This window comes from Wyeomyia smithii, chromosome 1, assembly GCF_029784165.1.
Source record: "Wyeomyia smithii strain HCP4-BCI-WySm-NY-G18 chromosome 1, ASM2978416v1, whole genome shotgun sequence".
In the NCBI taxonomy this organism is placed as follows: Eukaryota; Metazoa; Arthropoda; class Insecta; order Diptera; family Culicidae; genus Wyeomyia; species Wyeomyia smithii.
In genome coordinates, this window is record NC_073694.1 from 196495935 (window position 1) to 196518642 (window position 22708).

Below are 22708 nucleotides of genomic sequence, written 5' to 3' on the forward strand. Positions count from 1 at the left end.
GTAATCATGTAATTTTGACTACTTTTTCGGTAGAATATGAAAATGTACCATTGGGGGTAGAGCCGCCCACTATACATGGGGTAAGACCGCCACGTATAAAACTGTTTGTTGTTTTACTTCAAGACCCAAATGGCTCGACACTACAAAGGGGATATTTACAGGATCAGTAAAGCAATTTCAAGCCAGATAGGACAACGATGTAAATCGACCATTTTCAATTTGGTTGAAGCTTTTCTAGTAATATTTTTTTAACAAGAATAATTTTTGAAAAAAGTAATCTTGTGTAAAATGGTATTGATGAACAAAAATAATTTTAGAGCCAGGACGGTTTATTCGATCGTATGACGTCTCCGGCAGAGTTGAAAAAGTAGTTTTCTCCTTCCGAAAAAAGTATACACTGTAAAAAAATCAATGAAAAGATAAAAAATAGAACTAAAAATCAAATTTTGATTGGTATAGAGTCGTTGGTAATTTTGTTCTTCAAAAAAACACAATATAAAAATTTTAAGATATAAATAAAAAAATAATTATTATTATTATTACTCTATGCAGAATAAGTCCTAAAAAAAATCATACAGACAGGTTTAATGAGTATTTATTTTAAGCTTTAAGACAGGTATATTTTAAATTGAATATATTGGAAAAACCTTAATTATGAAAAATCTATTTATTTTGAAAACCACAAAAAGTTACCTAAACATTGATTTGCACTTGGATAATCAAAAAATAAAAAAAGTTAAAACTTAGATTTTTTTCAGATTTTTAACAGTGTTTATTTTTTTAAAAAAGAAAAAAATACCATCTACAACTTTGCCAAAGACACTATACCGATAAAATCAACCGTTTTGGTCCTAAAAATATTTGTTATCCTCAAAAAATGGTGGGCGATCTTACCCCGCTGGTGGGCGGGCTTACCCCGCATGAAAAAGATCTGCACATTTTAAATGACTTTTTAGAATTGAAAAAAAAAGCTGGAAAATAAACATAAATATTTCAGTCTTTATTTTTTAAATGCGGGTATTGAATAGAAAAACCTCTTAGCGAAGAAAAAATGAAATTGCAGCCGCAACTTTTTTTTCTATAAACAGAATTGCTAAAGGTAGCGGTCTTACCCCGCTTACCCCTGGATGGATGAGGAACCGCATGAAAAGTGATCAATTAAGATTGACAACTTTGGCAAAAACAGTGCTTGTACAGTCGAAATTCGCTCGTTAGGCTTTTAATACTTGGGTCGCTTGTTAGTTGGGACTTCGTTGGTTGGGTTATGCCCCAGTTAGAAATGAACTGGATATCAAAATTTATTTTTCAAATTGAAGTTGACAACCAGATATCAGATGTTTGAGGAGTGAATTGCATGTAACCTAAGAAAATACTTTAAAAATGTTAATTTATCAATGAAAAGTAGTAAATATTCTTGAGAAATAACAATCTTAAGAAAGAAATTATCCGTTAAATGCTTGCTTTGTTGTTAGGTCATCAATTGCGATTTTTCTGCCCTGATCCCGATGTGACCCGGAATATTTTTTTCCTCCCAAAGGATAGTGAGTCAATTTAAGCATATTTCGTTTAAACTCTGCTTGATTGTTTTTCTCATCAATGGAAGAGTTATGTGTTTAAGCTTGAAACCCAATGGCAAATCCCTTTTCAGTATGCCGGCAATAATATCGCATTATAGCATTCAAGATTATCATGGTTCGCAATTTGAAAAATCTTTTCGAAATCATTTGTTTAAATCGGTCGACTGTTCGGGACAACACCGTTGAACCATTCGTAGAGTTTATAACAGGGATGATAGCGTCACGGGTTAGTAGCGAAGCGTCACGGGATCAGGAAAACGGTAACAAAACGTCACGGGATCAGACAGATAGCAAATGAGATGGTAATCAAAACCGTCATTCAGATAAAATTGCGCAATCACGAAGGCAGCAATAGTTGAGAGGTCAAAACGTAAGTCGATAGCTAAAACGTAAACCTAAAGTAAAATAAAACACTGAAATATTGAAATGTTTAAATAAAGAAATCTGGAGTCGAGTTGTGGGAAAAAGTCGAGTAAGGAAAGGAGAAGAAATCCGCAGGAGGAGGGAAACTAAATGTAAGAGTTAAAACGTTTTTTTGTTGGTTTAATTACTAAAATTATTAATAAAATTGTTGTTTTGATCTACTCAACCAGGCATTACACGAAGCAAATATTTGCCTTTTTTTTGGTACGAATTTTATTTGCACAATAATATCTGCTTTAGACTTAAAGAGTGGATTCACGGCTGGTTTCTTGTTCCGAACAAACAGTTGACTTTTTTTTTCAGTTTTTCGCGTTAAATCGCTTTTGCATAATTGAAACAAATACTCCGCTTATTCCTTATGAAAATTCAATCTTTTCAGTCGAGCCAACGGCCATAGCGGTGACCCAACTAGCAAATTTCGACTGTATTACAGTGTATACAGTCTATATTTTTGGCTGATGTTTGGCTTTGGCTGATATTTGATCATTCTGACTTCCATGAGTTGGAGATATGCTCGAGATTTTTTCTTGAGTGTGATATGTGTGTGATATGTATGAACAATTTGAAAATTACAATCGACTTTCCTTTGTTAATTATTTGTGAGTTTTATTACTTTATTATTGGTGCTTATTACGGAAGTCACTTCACGGTGAAATCAGAGTGAAGTGAACAAAATCCTATTACGGGACTCACGTGAGTGAGAAAAACGTCGCGAAGTGACATCTGCCGTGGAATCTGGGTTATTATGAGTGTCATATCAGTGAAGTGAGAACGGAAAAAGCGACGTTTCGCGTGGAATTATTTCACGACCATTTTGAATGGTGAAATGGTTCCATGAAGCTGCCATAAGTCTTAAAGTTGATTGATTTGTGATCTAATGGTAAATATTGGATTTATTCTTCAGTAACGGAGCGAATCAGAGCTTGATCCGTGCCTTAAAGCGGTCAATTTTTAATTTTTTTGCCCGATGAAAAAAATGCAAACTAGTTCAGGAAATTTTCGATACCCAAAAAAAGATTTTTTTTGATGCCGAATGTCTTAGAAATGCAGAACATGTCAAGATCTGGTGTTATCTAAAAAAAAAACGGGAAAAAACGACTTCGCACTCCAATCTCACTCCACGGATGTGATTTTTGTCACCTCACTTGAGGTGGAATCGGGAATAGGTCTAAAAAAGTGAAGTGAGCGTGAGAGTGAAATATATTTCACCGTGAAGTGACTCCCGTAATAAGCACCACCATTAGTTTCGTTTTTGTTCTCGACTGTTTTTTAAAGTAATTTTTTATTGGACTATATTGAGATATTTTTTTGTTCAGAAAAGGTTTAAATATTCATAATTGATTTTTTATAAACATAAATTATTATAATTTAAATATAATTTAAGAATAAATTTCAATTTATAATTTACGGGCGGTGTACCAGGGTATTCGATCTTTTGGTAGTAGAATTAAATGGAAACATAATCTACTCACAATATTTATAATTCACGATTTAACTTATCTCCAGATAGGGTAGCTAACGGCTTCGGCAGTGGTTTTCTTCGGCAGGTTTCTGCATAAGATTGCTGCAGAAAACCCGCCAAAGAAAACCACTGCCGAAGCCGTTCGCTACCCTACGTCTTTGAAATTTTTGTTTTTTTCCCTTTCAACGTGTTTCAGTGACTTACAGTTATACATATTCAGGATTATTTTCTTCGCGAGTTTTTCTGGATTTTGAGAAAGTTTTCAGCATAAACTTTGGTATGCTTAATTTCCACTTTCTAGGGACGTTTTAAAGTTTTTTGACGTTGATTTGAGGTAAACTCTGACTGTAACTTTCGGTCTTTTCCTGACCTGAGGTAAATTTAAGCTTATTATTTTTGTGGATTTCCCTGTTTTCCTGATTTTAAGTTAAACTTGGTGTATTTGTTTTAATCTCTTATGCCTTGTAGAAAAGATTGTGTCTTTTCAGCTTCTACAGAGAAGTTTCCTGCCATATTAAAACCTTTTGGTTTTGATTACCTATTTGATTTCTTCGAGCGGTTTACAACTATTTTAGAAATCAAAGCTTCTAACTTTCAATAATTAAAAACAAAATGTGTGATTTAAGTTCTGCCCGGTAAGAATCCAGAATTCCCTATTGTGTTGCAGTGGCACGGAAAGTGACCGCAGGAAGAATTATTTTACAGTGGTCTGTTTACCTAGGCGCCCACTTTCTATGGTATAAATTTCACGGTATTTCGTGCACTGAGCCAAAAGTTATACCAGATGGAAACCGAGAAAAAAATTCTTCACACCCAGTGGTACAGTCTTTTTTACTGTCTGCTAAGGGTTTACTTCCCTGTGGCTGTTTGTTCGTGATACCAATCGTGCTGGCAGTCCGATAGTCGATAGTATTGGCAACAGAGTATCACAAACGGAAACGAAAAATGTACTCCGTGTTTCGATTCGGCATTATTTGAAGGATGTCTTCGGGATTGCAAATGTAGAAAAGAAAAGAAGCTGTTTTTTTATGTCCGCACTACACAAACAGCGCGTATCGGTAACAGCCCAAATCCACCGGAGACATTTTCCCTCTCTTTTTTCATTTGCCGGAACTCGGTCGTAAGTAGAGCTGTTCATTATCCTACGGCAAGGCTCTCACCCGATCGCTCGCGTTGGCTTCAGCATGACAAAGGCCTATGATGGATGTCGGGTGACAGCTGTTGAAAAAGGCTGTGTGAAGAATAAGCGTAAGGACTACTCGGCACCTTGCCGACAGCCTTCGTGCAAAGAAAAGCAAACTCGGCAATAGAGCGGCTGTGCGCTGAAGGATGTGTGTATCGCATACCGTATGTTATAACCAACCATACATGCTATCGTCGACATGAGAATAAGGCGAACAGCAAAGAAAAAAACATTCGTGTATGGGGTACTAGACGGCCACGTTATAGTCGCAATATATTTTATCTGTCGGCTGTCTTTATTTTGCCAATACCAATACTGTCATGGAGGGACGCTCTCGGATGTCATAAAAAATGTGATCGCTCGGTTCCTTTTTTTCCCTGTTCACACCCACGTTGATAAGCCAAATCAACCGTGTATGATGTGCTCAAACGTTTCAGGGAGCGAAAGAGCGTGGATCAAGTGCCTCAAGGTAAGCGTCATAGTGGAACATATGACCGCAAGTTGAATTAATCGCACAAAAATACGCTGCTGCTCGCAGTACCTTTCGAAGAATTCGTTTGCGAGTATGATATCGTTCTTATCGAGCCAACAAGAACCAAACAGAACGTTGAAGCAAAGTTCCGTCACCAAAACTCGAGCCCGGAAATTGTACCAGCAGGTTTTGACGAAGTACCAAAGATGCCTACTCATCAACGATGAAATCTGCGTCAAAATGGATTCTGGACAGCTTCCTGGCCAAAAATTCTTCTCCAACTTCAATCAACTATCAATGTTTAGCTAACTGTGTATAGTTTTCGTCAACAAGAATCAGATTTTTTGAGATGTATATTTATGATTATATTTTTGGGTTTTTCCATTTTATGGTGTGTTTTTTCTACAACTTTGCTGAAGACATTACACCAATCAAACAAATCCTTCCGTCCCCAATTTTTTTTACCTCTTTTCTAAAATTTTAATAAGAGCGGGGGCCTAGTGTGGTTGGTAACGTCTCCGCCAACCACGCTCGACGCCTGGGTTCGAATCCCACCGCCGACATAGGTGTCGATGGTTGTGAGGTGGCGTGATCCACTCACAACCAACCCAACTGGTCTAGATTCAATCCTAGCCGACACCGGGAGATTTTCTGAGGCGAAAAATCTCTGGGATCACGCCTTCCATCGCATGAGGAAGTAAAGCCGTTGGCGCCGGTCCGTTAATAAACGGGTCGTGAGTTAGGGTCCTGGGTGTGGAGTCGCCTCCCTGGGCGTCGGTGATTGGCCACAACAGTGGCGGAACTAGACCGACGGAAAATAAGCGAGAATAAAAAAAAAATAAAATAAAATTTTTATAAACTTTTTAAGATAATTGTCTGAATTTTTTTGTTATCCTGGGTTGAAATCTTTAAAAAAAAATCAGGGGTGGCACTGCGCAGCTCGATTCGAACGATTTTCGCTATTTTCGAGTAGGTCACATATTGCCAGTTATGTTTTAAGCTTAAAAGGAGCTGTCATTGTCATTTGTCCTGCGACTCATCTAACCCGCAAAGTCGAAAAAAAAACGAAAAACGAAACATAACGCCCCCCAGCGATCATTTAGTTTTGTTCGAGTTGCTCGAAACGAAATGCGCAATGTTACCCCAGGCTTTTCGATGTCAAAAAGGACTTAAGCACGGGTCAATTTTCAGGCTTCCCAATTATGCCCCCTTCACGCTGAAGTCTCCACAATACCTCGACGACTTTCTCTTAACAAAATGTCTTTTTTATAACAAAACTGTCTAGAAAACATAAAAACCTTCACAGGGAATTAAAGTTTGCAGTAAAAAAATGGACAAAAATGCCCGACTGATGATGCAGCATCAATCATAGTAATACATAATTCAGCAAAAAAAAATTGACAACTCGAATTTAAACCGTGATGGTGGAAACACACAGTGAAGCAGCTCCGTTCTGAAGTGTGCGTTCGAAGGACGTCGAAAACGGACATCGTGCGGCGTATCTGACCCGCTCCGGCATCTACAGGGAGGGAAAAGTGGCTACATCGCTGCGTGCACTTGGCCGGAAGGTCGGTACAAACGACCAAACAGTTAAAAAGTACCTGGCGAATGTGGCCATTCATGTTAGAAAGCGGCACTCCCGTCCACTGGTCTTGGAGCTGCAGGCAATGACGTAGCGGCAGCGGCTGAATGCGAGGGTCAAGTTAATTTTCCCGGCGAATTGCAACGTGGCGGTGGTGATGGACGACGAGACCTATCTCATCCTGGATGGCAACGACTGGCAGGGCACTTCGTATTTTACTTAGGTTTAAGTTCTCCATCTGTTCTCAAAAAAACTATTCATGAATCAATTGCATGGTTCAGACAGTTTTGTTACCGTAACTTTAAACATTTGGAACAAAATAAGTTGGCAAAAGTGGATATACAGCATGAGTTGTATGAAAAAAAAATTCATCTTCGAATATCGTTCAAAAGTAAAACTTAACATTCCGAATAAATCGACTTTCTGGGACTTAGAAATGTTTGAGATAAGGAAGTTTCCCAGCTCGAAACTTTCATCCATTTCAAAAACATTTGGCATCAAAAGAAATTCGGTATCGAAAATTTCATGAATCTCCTGAACCTGTGCCTTTTTGACGTAGGACTACGGCTAACCGCACTATATCGAGATGCATTCTGTGAGAAATAAAACCCAAGGTGTAACGTCGGAATGAAAGATTTCAAACGTTAATACTGATGTAACCAAATGATGGATCACAATAATTAATATGTAGTTGGATTGATAACATGATGGACAATTTTGTGATTCTTCAATTTTCATTATCACTTCATTGTTAAACAGTGAAAATTGAATAAAAGTTTCAAGGTCGAATTTTCACCAACAATGTACAAATCATATGCGAGCACGCCTGGCACAGACTTCATGAATAGACACCAACTGCCTGCTGTGATATCCTGTATAGCAGTGGCAAAAAAAATTAGACAGAATCTCCGCGTCCCAATAGATCAATTAATGTTAGCTTCCATAAGCCTAGACTATTTTGATGTCTTGAAGGTGAAGCTTTTTCGGAAAGTTCGTAACCACCTCCACTATCAGACAGTATTACGTTTTACTGTTAATAAATATGTTAATGTTAATAAAACTGATGTCTTGAAGAAGAATATGATGGCACAGGCAACAGTACTGCGCCGAGCAATTACGAACAGAGCGCTGTTTACTTGTCGTCTAGCAGTGCAGAAAAACTCGAAATTCATTTTTGTGCAGTCAAGCCAATTGAAAACTACATTGCCGCTATTGACACACAGTGGGGCGTGGAACACAATCGAATTACCGTTTGAATTGTATTCTTCTTCTTCTTCTTCTTCTTCCAAAAGAAACCAAATTTAGGGGGAAAATTTGGATCTAGAACTCTATAGCAATATTTTAGAGAAAAACTTTCTTCTACAAAGTTGTTACATATGATAAAGCGCTAATTGAAAAAGTATCAAAAATTAGGGTGACCAAAATTTTTGATGCTATCAAGTATCTAACTTTTTTATTTTTGTAGATAGAAATCCTTGTTCTACAATTGCATAGCTCCAATTATTTCAATTAACTTTGTGAAAAAAAGTTTTTCTCTAAAACATTGCTATAGAGCTCTAGACCCAAATTTTCCCCGAAATTTGGTTTCTGGACCATTGTGAATGTTAAACAGAATATTTTTTCTTCTAAAATAGAGTGCTGCAAAGAAATAATCAAAATACAGACCCCGTTCGATTTTGGCAACACGCCAGAATTTTTTCTGTTGCCAAAATCGAACCATGTCAATAATGAACGGTTCTTTTTTCATGACTTTTTTGACAATTTAAATGGTCAAAGACTACCTTAACCGTAGAAATGGTCACCAATAAACTAGTTTTAGTTCCAAGTCGTTTGAGGTGTCGCTTCATGAATTTGGGCTAACGACCTAGATACTTGACATTACCACCCGAACCAAAATACCTTCCTTTTGGAAGATGTTGAGCTTAAATTGGTTAAAATAAATCAAGAAAACTACAAAAGTAAAACGAGCTCAAATCAAACATAGCTTCAAAATAAAAATATAAAATTATTGTAGTCCTACGTCAACTATGCGGTCGTGTCTTGGATACCACCCTGCTACTATTTCATCGTTATTTTTCGTGAAACGCTGATCGCTTTGAGGCCAGTGTTCCCAAAGTCTGAAATTTTGCATGAAGGTTATCGACAAGACGGAACTTTTGAGCACTACTTCTAAGCAAAATTTGTAAATTCGATTATATGCCACTCTAATATATGTGTTTGTTTGTTAATAGGGTATTTAATGGTATAAAGTTAGACTTGGAGTTGAGTCGTTAAGAACCAAACAGCAGACAACACCGAGACGATTGAACGGTGATTGAACTAAACTGTCATTCTGAGGATCATTCTCACCACGAGAGAGGTAGATGATGTCGTTGGCGTTTCGAATTTTCAATTTTACTAACAAACTTTTGAATGACTGGATTGACTACTAGTTATTGTAGAAATGGAATAATACATAACATGTGTCAGCAGAAAACCCATTTTAGACTAAATGCTTTTCAGAGATTGCTTCATTTGTATGAATATGTCTTTATTTTAAACATTTCGAATATTTGAGAAATTATTTTACCTTGAATATATTTTTCGTCGGCTCCTTGAACAACCAAGTCTCACTGTCGTTGTACGAAATCACCTTCATCGAAATCGACAGATAGCCATAGCGGATGAAGATGTTGATTGCCTTGCCTAAGCGCAGTTGCGATTCGCGCTGTCCCACGCATGTGTCTAGCGTCGTTAGTAGCAGCGTGCAGAGCAGCAGTGGTCCTAGCAGTGTGCCCAGCACATGCAGCAGGGCGAGCTTCGTCATAACCCGGTTATTGACAGGAAGGAGTTGGGTCTCCCTCCAAACCAACAACTAGTTTGGTGCGCAGGCAGCGGTCCTTGACTTGCTCTCGCACACAGGAGTCTTCGCCTCAACTCACCAATCTTGGCTCATAGATCTGGTTTGGTTTTTTATGCTCTCTCTCTCTCCGCCTCATACCATCGTCAAGCAAGCAGAATGGATTCCGGCTGGGGTCATGAACGTGATCTGCAACGACGACGCGGCAGAGTTCGTCAAGGTGATGGCCAAACAGCACTTTGGACGCTCTCTGAAAGTATAGCAGCCAACATAGGAAAGATTAATTGGAAGCAAACTATGAAACCTAATGGGAAAAAGAGATTCTAAACATAGTGCAAATGTGGACGGATGATGTTTTGTACTAGCGTAATGCAATGATTACCGGTGATTGCCAATGATGGTCGACTGTCATAGGCAAGAGAAAAACATTTCCGGGGTCCTCAAAATGATCGCTTGTACTTCTAAATGTTCAATCTCCTTATTGATATGCAGCATGAGTTACCAACAGAATTCCTCAAAAATAGGGCACCGAAAATGGATCACACATCCACAGTTTAACTATTCAGAACGTAGTTTAGTGAATAAAAAACAAAGTTTCCCGTTTCGCCCTCCCTCCAAAACGATTAGGTTAAATTCCGCAAATCTTCCACCGGTGCCGGAAATTTTGCCCGGGCGTTTCGCAAAAGTGGGCCAGTCATTACACAACACAAATTGTATTTAAATAAGTTTGTTATTTCAAGCAAGTTCGTCTAGACTTAGTTGTGACGTTGGTTTGATTTTTGGTAGCCACCTGGGAAAAGTTTTGTAAGCATCGTGAGGGAATAATATATTTCAAGCATAGCCTGGAAAATCGAATTACTTAAATAAATGTGTAGGGATAAAAACTAGAACAATTGAAAGCTGTTTATAAATGGTGTCGGTTTTACAGAAAATGACTACTAGTTCTGACAGGTGGATTCATTCAGCTGTTATGTTATTGTTTAACCTTTTGGCAATCTAAGCACGCAACGGTTTACCGTAAGCATGCGCGTAAAGTGTTTCCAGCGTGGTTTGTTTCCTGCCAGCCATCATTATGTCTGAGGTACCTTTTAAATAGCTCTCGGGGTTTCGCTATAACGTATGCCGACTCGGTGTAGCCGATTCATTGATATGCCGGATGATTACTGAGCAGTTTCTTGTAGTCGATCAGGCCATCGACAGTGGCCTGGGGTAAAATGACCGCACTTGTAAAACGAAGTGGCGTGAAATGATGAGACCCGATATCTTTAGCATCGATGAAAGTTTCATCGGTTGCCAAGGAATTATTCCAATTCTTTTTTTTTTTTGGTTATCTGCTAGATGTGTAAGACAAAAGTCTCTACCAGTCGAGATGACCGAAAATAAGCAGTTATAAAATATGTTTTACTGAGTTTGTGATTTGAAGACCCCAAGGTTCATAAGTTCCTTTTCAACGATGCTTTGTACAAACTGAGTACAAACAGTTTTACTCGTTGTGGAAGCCTACACGCGAACTAACTCGAACAAGGCGCGCAGCCAATTTTGAAATGTCAACACGAACATTCTTTCATTGAACGTCTTCTCGACTGACCCTAAGCTCGCTCAGCGCTGTCCTTCACTTTTCAACGCAACCCTTTCAACTTCACTCAATACCCAACACGATTGTTTGAACGTTGAATTTATGAACCTCGTTTCAGAAAACCTGTTCAAAAGCCGCTTAGTGTAGCACAGTGAGCAGACGTTTCTCACACGAGGTATTTGCAAATTTTTGATTAACTTGAGTGATTTATAGGTGTTAATCTGCTAATCTATTCCAAAAGGTTCCTTACCGAGAAACAGTACAAAAACAACAGTAAAATCTCGAAAATAACGATGCTTCATTCTGATAACAAACCCGACGAATATAAAACACCTGCCACAAAGTAACACACTTTTAGTAGCAGAGTGTAAGTAGCGTGTAATTAGTGGCAAGTTGATCGGAACGGGCGTCCGCCAGCACCCCAGTAGCAGAGTAGCAGCGGCTCTGATCTTTTGTACCGGCATTGAAGTTACAGTGAGGTTGCTGTGTGCGCGTGCGCGAAAAAAAGGAAATCTGTTTTTGCATGGCCGCTAGCCGACGATGAGCGCGAATCTGGTTGAATTTGACATTGCCACAGAACCGAGCGAATCTAGATGCCGGTCGGACTACCACTTGATTACTGCAATTTCCCGTAGAATAGAAGAGATTTGTTGCAAAGAGCAAACGACTAACCGATTACTGTTGGAGGCTCGTGTGAATGAATGTGCTTTGTAGAACTTTTATTTTGTTAATTGCATCAACAGATGAAATCTGTTTCAAGTACATACTAACGCCTCATTATTTAGGTTGGTGTTAAAAATTATATAATGACTGCACTGTAGTTGTTCAGTTTTTTAACTTTTTCGACTAAAATAATTTAAAACAAAAATTCTATGTGCTCTTTTTTAGGTTACTCTAAGACAATTTCAATTTGTCTTAGTATTGCTTTTTATCATTCTATCTTAAGTGTGCACACTACCTGGGCAGGAGTTAAAATATCTCATTAAAAGTGAGTTTTTAAGTGAAAGTTGTTCGTTCTTGATTATTTATAATATATTCAGTTAGGCATCTAGTGTTCAATAACTTGAAAATATCTGAATCGGTCATTTTTGTGATTTTTAATGCAAATTATTGGTCTGTTATTGAAATATTAGGCTTTGCTATTCATGTAGCCTTTAAAGAACAATATTTTGGTATTATTTTTTGTTATTTCACCAACTATGTAAACCATATTAAGAACAAAATGAGGTTTAGAATTGACTTTTAAAACGACGCACAGCTTGCTCCAATTTACATGTGAATTATTCTAATATTCAATGTATCTTGAACATAATTTTAATTAAGGTGGTTCATTTATTTTTAACAAGACTAATCCCAAAAACAATTAAAATGGAAAAGGCTAAGTCATAAGCAAGGCGATTTTCGGTCAAATTTTTTTTTTCCGCATAATACCGAATCTTGACGTTTTATAAATTTTTAAGTCATTCGGCATCAGAAAAAAACTTCGATTTTCCCATTTTTATGTACTTCCCCCTTAGTAGATTTTCGAGGGCCAAAAAATCACAACCTGAACGCTTTGAGGCACCCCTGAAAACATGTACGATTGAGCTGGAATTTTGTACAGGTCATTTTTTTTGGGTTAATAAACAAAATATACATGGTCGGTTTTTGAAACTCCAGCTACAGCATTCTTAAGAAATAAGGTCCAATTTTCTTTGTTTTGAGTGATTTTCTTTTCTAATTTTTTTTTACCTCCGAATATGTTGAATAATGGACATTTAAGAAATTGTATTTTGACGAAAATAATGCCAAAAAATCAATTTTGGTTGGCAGTGTTGCCAGATATGATTTTTTTGCATTTGAACAAATAATGATTGTTTTTCGGCAAATGAGTATATTCTGATTTTTATTTCGATAGTTTCATTGTGTTTCTGAGGATATTTTACATGAAAACACCTTTCACTTACAGCTAGTATGAGTAAAACTCGAGGTATAGCATTTTTAAAATAACAGAAGGGTTGTGTGCAAAGCCTCGACCGCAAGGTTTATGTAGAACCTTTTGGAGCTACTCGTTACAGCATTGTGGCATTTGCGGATTCTTTGAATGATAGACGCTAAGATAACGATAGTAGCCCTCATATCGTCGCCTTCGTACAACACTGCACAACATTTAGCATCGTTTGTCATCAAAAACTCAGAAAGAATATTGAGCTGTGCCAGTGTTGCACGAAACCAACGATATCAATGTCAATAACTTTTATCCAAGGTTAATATAATAGCTCTATGGAAATAATGTGCCTTTGAAAAGACTCAAGATGGCAACTGGGATCGATTCACCGCTTATGATTATCACCTGTATGGTCCGGTAATGCTCGAGCTGGTGTTTGGCCATTTTCTAGGAACCGAAAGTCCAACCGCTACCGCTACTGCTGCTACCAGTCAGATCAATCGAAATCTGCGTTTCAACAAGGCTTGACCATTATTAATAGTACAGTGTTTGCATAATTAGGGCTTGACAATTTTCAAGGCTTGATTGGGCGTTTAAGTGTCGTAGCTCTACGTCAAAAAAAAATAAAGTCAAATTCACTCTGATTTACTTATATCTATGAGGACATTATGGATAATGTAATTTCCATGCCAGCTGCATGGAAATCCATTTTTTTTGTTAATTTGGAATTTTCAAATTCTAACTTAGTTTTGAGAAAGGTTTTTTTGTTGATGGAATTTTCTCTGGGAGTAGATTCTCGTTTATGAAGTAATCTTTCTTTAATTTTACCACAGATTGTAATAAAAGATATATAAGTACTAAAGATATATAGAACATTCTTGTTCATCAAGGTTAATACAACTTGCTGCTTAAACACAGCTTAGCGGAACAAGAGTGGTGGGTGAGGCACTCTAGTGAGAATACACAGAGTACGCCGCGGAACAGTGGTACGAGAGTTCAAAAACGTGAACTTAATTCATTTGCTCTTATAATGGTTTATAATTGCTCTTATAATGGTATTATAATGGTTTTAGTGACATACTATTTTCCGAAGTTATTTAATATATAAAAAGGCTCAAATCATGACAAAAAGTTTTAGTTCGAAACTCAACCGCTAGTGGCGCTGCAAAATCTAACTTTTTAGTCTTACATTTTAGAGAAATGGTTTGTTCAGCAAAGTTATAGATAAAGTTCTCACAAAAAAATTTGCCGAAGACACTTTTCTTCTAACTCTTCTTGTTTTGGATATATAACGTTTCATATTAGACTTGTTTTTAAAGTTACTTTTTTTTTTCAAATATATAAAAAAACTGTAACATTTAGGAGGTAATAATGTTCAGCATATATTAGTATATTATCAAAACACACAACTTTGTAGAAGACACAAAAAGGAAAGCTTCCACCCAAACCGAGCTATTGCCAAAAATGTTAAAAAAGGATCATTTTTTGTACACACCAAGAACACAAAAAAGCAAAATCTAGCAGACGAAACCTGCATAGAATGAAATATAATCATAACCACTTTACGAAATCTAGAAAAGTGTCTTCGGCAAAGTTTTTGTAAGAACTTTATCTATAACTTTGCTGAAGAAACTATTTCTCTAAAATGTTAGACTGATAAGTTAGATTTTGCAGCGCCATGGACGGTTGAGTTTCGAACTAAAACTTTTTTTCATGATTTGAGTCTTTTTATACTAAATATCTTAATATAAATATCTAAATATGTCAATAAAACCATTATTTAAAGAGCAAATGAATTAAGTTCACGTTTTTGAGCTCTCGTACCACTGTGCGCGGTGTGCACCGCTGAAATAAATTCGGTTTTATTCGAAGAGCAAACACCCGTAACGAGCGACTGGATTTAATTTTTTTCAGTTTCGATATGCAAAGCAAACAACGCAATTTACTTTTCTATCTGGATGCTCTCTTCACTTGATATTATGCTACACACAGCATTATGATACTATGAGGCACACAACAAAAGCGATGCAGTGAGCTTGTTGTGTGGTAATTAAGCGTAATGTCCTTTCGTGTGAGAAAGCTCACACCAGAGTATTATCTCTTCGGTGAGATATTTCTGATTCCACCGTTCATTCCATAAATAATAAATATATATCATAAATACTTAAGCTACTAACAAATCCCCCTTAAAAAAGAAATAAAAAAGGCGGTTGCTCTGCTGACAGCGGGTCGAGCCAGTTTTCTGTAAGAGTCGACCGTCCTCTTGATGCAGCAATAGAATATACAATGAAAACTGAATGCTAGCTTTTATACGTGATTGCTGAGAGTTACACTCCTGGTAGGCGTGCCTTTGTGGACTTGAGCGAGTGAAAGAACAACAGCAAAAACCCGGTTATTAAATCAAATCGTTTGTATACTATAGCGTCGGCTGTGCTGGGGAAGAAGCCCTTGGTTCAACTGTGATTGGTCTGTAAGGGAACTGTGGCATTTTCCAATAGTACAATAGTAAGCATCACAAAATCACGATGTTCCGCAGGAAAGCCGTTGGCAACTGACTGATATTAGGCATTTGAAAGTGGGCAATTGTTGTGAAGAACTCGATGTTTTTGGATTTTCGATTCGTATCTATGTATATTAGGGTGGCAATCCATGCAAAAGCCTTGCCTGGACGCGATGTTTCATGCATTTGACATCGTAAAAATTCGATATCGACGATTTCATGAACTACTACCTGTGCATTTTTTTCATCGATCGAAAAAGTGAAACTTTGACCGCTTTGAAGTACGTGTTCCCGAAGTCCAATTGAGCTGAAATTTTACATAGAAGCTTTTTTTTCGAGATGACTAAACTTTTGTGCACTACTCTGCCGTTCCAAGCATAGTTGTCCCAGCGTGCATAAGGTTTGTATAGAACATGGGACTACTATGATTGGAACGGCAGTGCTTCTAAGCGAAGTTCGAAAGTCAATTTTTTTTTCATACAAGTCATTGCTTTCTTACTTTTATTTCACTTTATCAATTGTTCTAGTTTTATCATATTTTTTTTGAAATATTTGTCTCAGTTTTCATATTTAAATAGTATTTTAATCGTATATTTTTCTCAGTTTGTATCATGTTTTCAGTTTGCTCATTTTTCGCTTTTCCAGCCATGCACACTGTCTGCCTTTGAAGAAATTGAATGTAAAAAGGGTAAAAAGTAAAAATAGTAATTAGTTCGAAAAAGTTCTGAAATTAATTTTATTCAGTTATAATTATAAACGATTTGAGAGAATTTTCAAATAATTATATAGAGCTCAAAATACAAAAAAGGGGTTTTTTTCTCTGATTTCAGTGAAAAGTTTCTGATATTTTGCAAACTGATGTTAAGTCTTATACATGAGAGCTCCCATGTACACATTTTTCACGTTATACACGTTTTCACGTTCATTTAGTAAAATTTGCAATTTTTTCTTCCCCCTCAACCTTCTTCAGCCATGCCACGAAGATATAGTTAAACCATAATCATAGATGAAGGACGCACTAATTTCGGAAACTTCTCTAGATAAGTTTGCACGACTATTGTGTTCCTGAGATACAACAATGTCGCAAAATCCCGTCTTATGCCCGGAAACTTTTGCATATAAATTTACACGGCTATCCACGTCTTTCACGACGTTTCAAGTTAAAAAAAAACACAAATTTACCTTTTCCTTTCTTGTCACGCTTATGTGATAGGCCATCACAGATCAAAAACCCTCGTAGACCAAATGGTGATCGGAATCAAAGTTTAAAAGTTTCGCAATAGAAGAAATTCAACCCTTATTCGCCAACGCTAATGAAATAAAGCGACACTGATATTTTCGAAATAAATCCAAGATCTTTGAACGCCTTATGTAAAACATAAAATTCAACTAACCGCTTCTATTATAAAACTGCTAGGCACCAAAAGGTGCCAGTTGCCGATTTCTTGTTTTACTGGTTTCCGTCCAGAATTCCAGCCATTTTAGTATTTTGCAGTAGCCACCAGCATCACGGGTCAAACCGGCACGAGATGACCGGTACTATTTTGTTTTTCCTCCTTTTAGCTGCTAACACCGAGCGTCCGTATGTACCCGGTACGGTTTAATAATGAAACTGATGGGGTGAAATGTTCGAACGATACGTTTTATACCAAGGCTTCGTCAGATAATTAGAAAAAGGGAGGGGCTACATAGATGATGGAATGGTAGAGGCAAATGTTTCTTGAAAGCTGCGCCGGCCGCTGTCGTAATATTAACACCGACACAAACATGCATTTTTGCAAGGTTTTTTCCGCTAGCAGCAGCATTTGGTAAAACAGAAAATTCAATTAGCCGCTTCTGTACCAAAATTTCGAGGCACCAAAGGTGCCAGTTGCCGATTATAGTTTCCTGGTTAGTCCGTCCAGAATTCCAGCCATTTAAGTGTTTTGCAGTAGCCATTTACTACTAAAGCCACCAGCATTACGGGTGAAACCGGCACGAGATGACCGGTACTATTTTGTATTTCCTCCTTTCAGCTGCTATCACCTAGCGTCCGCATGTCACTGGTGCGGTTTTGGAATCATAATGATGGGGCGCCAGCCGCTGTCGTAAAATTAACACCAACAAAAAGATGCATATTTGCAAGGTTTTTTCCGCTAGCAGCAGCATAAACATCGGAAACAGAAAGTGACAACAACAATAACAACAAAGTCAGATCGATTGTATCCGTTAGTGTCGACTGTGCTTGGGAAGAGAGGTGTGATTGGCTGCGCGGTATGATTTAGACAATCGATATTAATTACCAATTTTTCAATAGTGTATCTCAAACAATAGTTAGTTTTTGTTACATAAATTTAACCGTAAAAGAATTTCTGATCGATTGATGCCAAAACCTCGAAAACCTGATTATAGATGACTGCAAAATAAGCGCTCAAAACCTGACCACTTTTCTCTGGTTTTCCCTGGTTGAATTACTAGATTTTCAAATTCAGGGGCCTAACTTCGATATAGACGTTAGTCAACGTCAAAAAGTCGTTTTTTACGCGGGCCCATACAAATTTGGAACGCATCCCCCGCGTAAAAAGCGACCTTAGTGTAGTTAAAAAAACTATCATACTGATCGCGAGCTGGCTTCGCAACTCGTCAACAAGATGTTACCTCGACCTTGGTGCAGCCGAAAATATTTCTTCGCCACTTCGACTATGTATTTATCGATCGACAGCCCAAACCAAGTCGCTAAGCTTAAACCAGAAAGGTCAACTTCCTCTTATTTAGCAATAAAGTCTGGCCAGTTTTGGTAGGAAAGCAAAATCATTTCAATTCACATAAACTGTTGGCCGTTTGTGCGCTTCACGTCCCCTGCATTTGCTGGGTTAAAAAGGAAAGACCCTGAAAGAGCTATCACATGCTAGTTCGGTCTAGGTATTATAACCTGCACATCCTTCAGTCACAATTAACCTCTAAACGCAACATAATCCGCAAATGGTAGAGCTGCCGCCGCGCCTTTTTGTTGCTTGTCGCAAAGTGTTAAACCGCCCGCTCCGAGGAACGTGTGCGCTGATTGAAACCGGTTCAACGGTTTTTTGTAAGAATATCTCAAGGATACCTACTTTTCCAAGAGTTTATCAAAACAAGAACGATGTTTCAGCTGTACGCTGAAGAGTGTCATTAGGTGATCGTCAAAATACAAACCGAATGGTTCACTGACGCAAGACGTTCGAGCGAAACCTTTTCGGTCGTCCTGCTTATATTTCTATGCTTCATCTGGTTCGCATTGTCGCACCTTTGCGTTACGCGGTTAGTGATAAACGGTGTCATCTCGCCATACCTTCAAAGCCTGTCGTATCGTACGAGGCGATGCGTGCAGGTGGTAAAGCTTCTGACCATGTATCAATCATTACTAGATGGTAAGGTATTCTAGCTAAATGCTAACTAATGATGAACATAATTAATGCTAGGAAAGATGGACGCAAAGTGGTGCCATTACTCTTTACTGCTCACGGTAAAGTCATAAAGGCTCTGCGCGACAGGGCTACGCATGAATATAACCCCTATTTATAGGCTTGAAAATACGTCTGTTTTGTTCGTTTTCTTCGCCAATACCCGTTAATGATGGCTCACCTTGACAGTGACTTTTTACCCACTTGACACCATGGCAACACGCACAGCAATAGACGTCGTGATGATTGCCTTCCCGAAACTAGGGCACATTGTGTAGAACTAGATCGAATGTTTCAAGGCATCGCCAAAGACGCTTCGGAATGTTTTGTTAATGAGCAAAGAATTTCCGAAGCTTTTTTTTTTCACCCATACTCGATACATTAGCCGAGGTTAGATTGCATCGATAGGCGAACACGGACGACTGACAGGTTTGAAATGCAGAAAAAACACCATATGTATCTTTACATTCTCAAACCCGATGCAAACTCTTTCAATAATCATGTTTTTACCTCGCAAGTAACGAAAAGAAGTAAATTTTATGATGAGTGACCGCAAACTGAAATTTAGTGAACCAGTTAGGGCTTAGGCATCTCAAAGGAAGTTGTTGGTCACATAAAGAAGTTGTGCACGCGAAAAGTGTCGTGGCTCTTAATATTTGATTAAAAAATCTACGTGTAAAACTTCCGACGGGGAATCTGGCTTTGGTTACGCACTGGAATGAATTTTTGCGTCACATGAATTCACCCTAACACTCCTGAGTCCAATTGGTAGTCGAAAGAGTGGCTTTTGCCTGACGAGAGTGGTCTGTAGCGTCCAAAAACTACCTCGCGTCAAATCCTAGCTATGTTCAAAGGAGTCAGCTTTCAAACTCATCCTATATTTACAAACTCTAAGATGGCGTACGATTCAGTTAGGCAATACGAGCTGGGGCAAAATATACTTATTAAACTGAATCGTGCCACTCTAGACAACTATGCGTGGGGATAGTGGGTGTAATTTCACGTTCGTAACGTTGGGTGGTTCAAGGATTAAGAATTGGATTCATCATCAGCTCCGATAAAGTAAAGTATATGGCGAGAAATAAAGAGCACAAAAAAGATAGCTGCGAAGTGAAGAGACCGATACCAGCTATAATAGGAAATTCTAACAAATTCACGCATTAAAGGACACTGTTTCCTCCAGTAATGCAACTAGTATTTTTTCTTGTACGTTTCTTGATGTTAGTTCATCTGAAAAATTGCGAAAAGCTAACGTAATGAATAAAACAGAACAATTTAAAATAATATTAGAAAAAAGCCCAAAAATCAAAAGAGTAGATATGGAATTAGTCAATGAGGCCAAATTAGAAAAATATACTGCCAACATAAGCAATAAAATACAAAACTGATTGAAAAACATATTCAAACAAAAGATTTTTTAGCCCAGAAAAAAGTGGTTCTAAGCCTTATTACAATATTTTTTTTTATTAAACTGTGTGACATTCGGAGATAATCACACCTAAAAGTAACCAAAATCATCATTCTACGCTTATCCAATTTAGTATGAACTTTGAAGTTGGAGTTGTGAACAGGAACTACTCTTTCGAAGCAAACAAAATTTGAACGGGTCTGACCGACCCGTCTGTGTCACCGAAACCGATCATAAAGTTTATTTATCGCTAAGTAAGTGCTCAGCTGTCGATCATTTGGCCAAAAATAAAGTGTGCTTGTGCGTGTGCAAATAACCGAAACTGCTTGCGAGCGATGTTTGCTTCGGTTAGAATTACATTTTGCACTGTCACCGCTGGTATTCCCCCCACAGAAGATCAGTTTACAGGTTCGAAAATTCCGGAAACTGTTTCTTGATGTTTGAAAAACTCTTCTCAGCGTGTATCTCATCATAATTGCAAATTACGTTACTGAACTTGCTCACTCCACTCTAAAATTAGCTTCACTTTACTTTATAAGTTCATTATAAGCCTCTTCTTCGTGTTACCCACAATCACCCGATCCATTGGTTCTAGTCAGGAAAAAAACAACAGTAAAAAGATTAATGACCAATCTCAAGGTGTTGTTTGCGGTTGATGATCGCTATTCATTGCGACATGTTCCTTTGACTTGAACTTGTCATGGGTGATTCCCGTTTTGTAGGAGACACGCTGCTGCTCATCCGATGGAAAAGTTATCATTTCATGTGTTTTTCGATTTGTTGGGCGATGAAGCGTGAAATGATATTCCTGTGGCACTATTCTTTATAGCGCCGCTCGTGGTTGTTGACAGGTTGTTGACAATCCGCAAATAAAAAAAAACTAGTTTTTTCTTGAGTGTGAAACAATTCTGCCCTGCAACATTGCAATTTCGTAGAAAGGCAACCTCGTCGTCCGCTTGATTGGTTGAACTGCTGTCTGTCTGTGGTCCGAATTGTGCCAGACAGACATGTAAATTTGACGTTGGTCCAGTAGTAATTCGTAACGGTTTCGTGGTTTATTCGATGAAGTAATTGGCGCTCACTTTCGTGTTTTTTTTACGCTACGTATCACAAAAGAACAAGAAGCAGAAGACAATTTTATGGGCGGTTAGTAGCGCGCCATAGCGCGAATTTTGGCCAGGTACATGCATTAATGTGTCCGCAAACTGGGGAGACCTTGAAAATTTGGCACGCTTTTTCATTCCAGTTCTCCGCTACTGTCGATTCAGCTTCTACCGGGCAGTGTGTGCCTATGTGTGGGTTAGTCGCCACCCGCTTATTCTTTTTTTGCGGACACAACATAAGTTTGTCCAGTGAAGGGAAAAGCAACCACCACAGTGGAGGTTTTTTTTAAATATTTCCAATCGCTTTGTGTTGAATTTCGATTTGCGAAACGTGAACACATTTGTATTTTGATTTTATGATGAAAATTTTACTTTTACTAGATGCAGTAACTTTTATCTGCCGCATTTCCGACAACTTGCCCGCGAATGTCACGACCGAAGGTCGTAGACGAAGGTCACTCTCGTAGCACTGGTCGCTCACGGTTTTGCTGTAACGAAAGCCGGAATGATGTTGTTTTTCAATGATGCTCAATGGCATGGGAACAGCATCACAAACAACCGAACAATGGGAGGCAAATCATTGAACAAGGGATGGCAAAAAACTACCGTTTATCACCCGCATTGATGGGCTGCACGGCACCCGGCTGCTCGGGTGCATCGGGCGGCGGCGTGTAAACTTCGAACAGACATGCAAGACCCTCGCGATCATGGTATGGGAACCGAATTGTTCAAATATTTGCACGTTTTATTGTTCACGCTTTGCTAACCGTTTCGCTAACCGTGCGCTACGGCAAAGGAAATCGATCGCAGCATCTGACTTCCCTCTATTCGATAAGCTGTTTTTTTTATCCAAAACTTGCTATAAGATGACCTCATGACTGTCAATTGATTGATGGAAACGACAATGATGAACATTTGCAAAAAATAGTCAACGCTGTACTGGAAGCAAACTTATGTCAACTTATGCTTCCAACTGATTCGGAGTCGGATGGACATGATCTGCAAGAAAAGCGTCACTTGTTCCTGGAAGCTATCATTAGAGAATGTACCTGTTGGCTAAAGTTTCCCTAGCAAAAGACTGGTGTATACAAATAACTCCACAATCACAATCATAAAGGAGTGAGCGGTATGGAAACTGGCACCATTGCCCTCCTTTTATTCGTTCAAAAACCTCACATTAGCAACACAAATCTCGATTTTTGTAGTGTGTCGTTTTCACACTACAGCTGGTAAGCAT

The 22708-nt window shown here is 38.2% G+C and overlaps 1 protein-coding gene across 4 annotated transcripts in view; it reads right to left on the bottom strand.

Moving 5' to 3' along the window:
• LOC129728996 (torso-like protein) overlaps window positions 1–22708 on the bottom strand; it is a 46286-nt gene that overhangs the window by 4181 nt on the left and 19397 nt on the right. For all 4 annotated transcript variants that reach the window (XM_055687482.1, XM_055687479.1, XM_055687486.1 and 1 more), the window contains one exon: window positions 9269–9788. In XM_055687482.1, the coding sequence (XP_055543457.1) occupies window positions 9269–9505 (237 nt within the window). In that variant the 5' untranslated portion in view covers window positions 9506–9788. The remainder of the gene's footprint in view (window positions 1–9268; window positions 9789–22708) is intronic.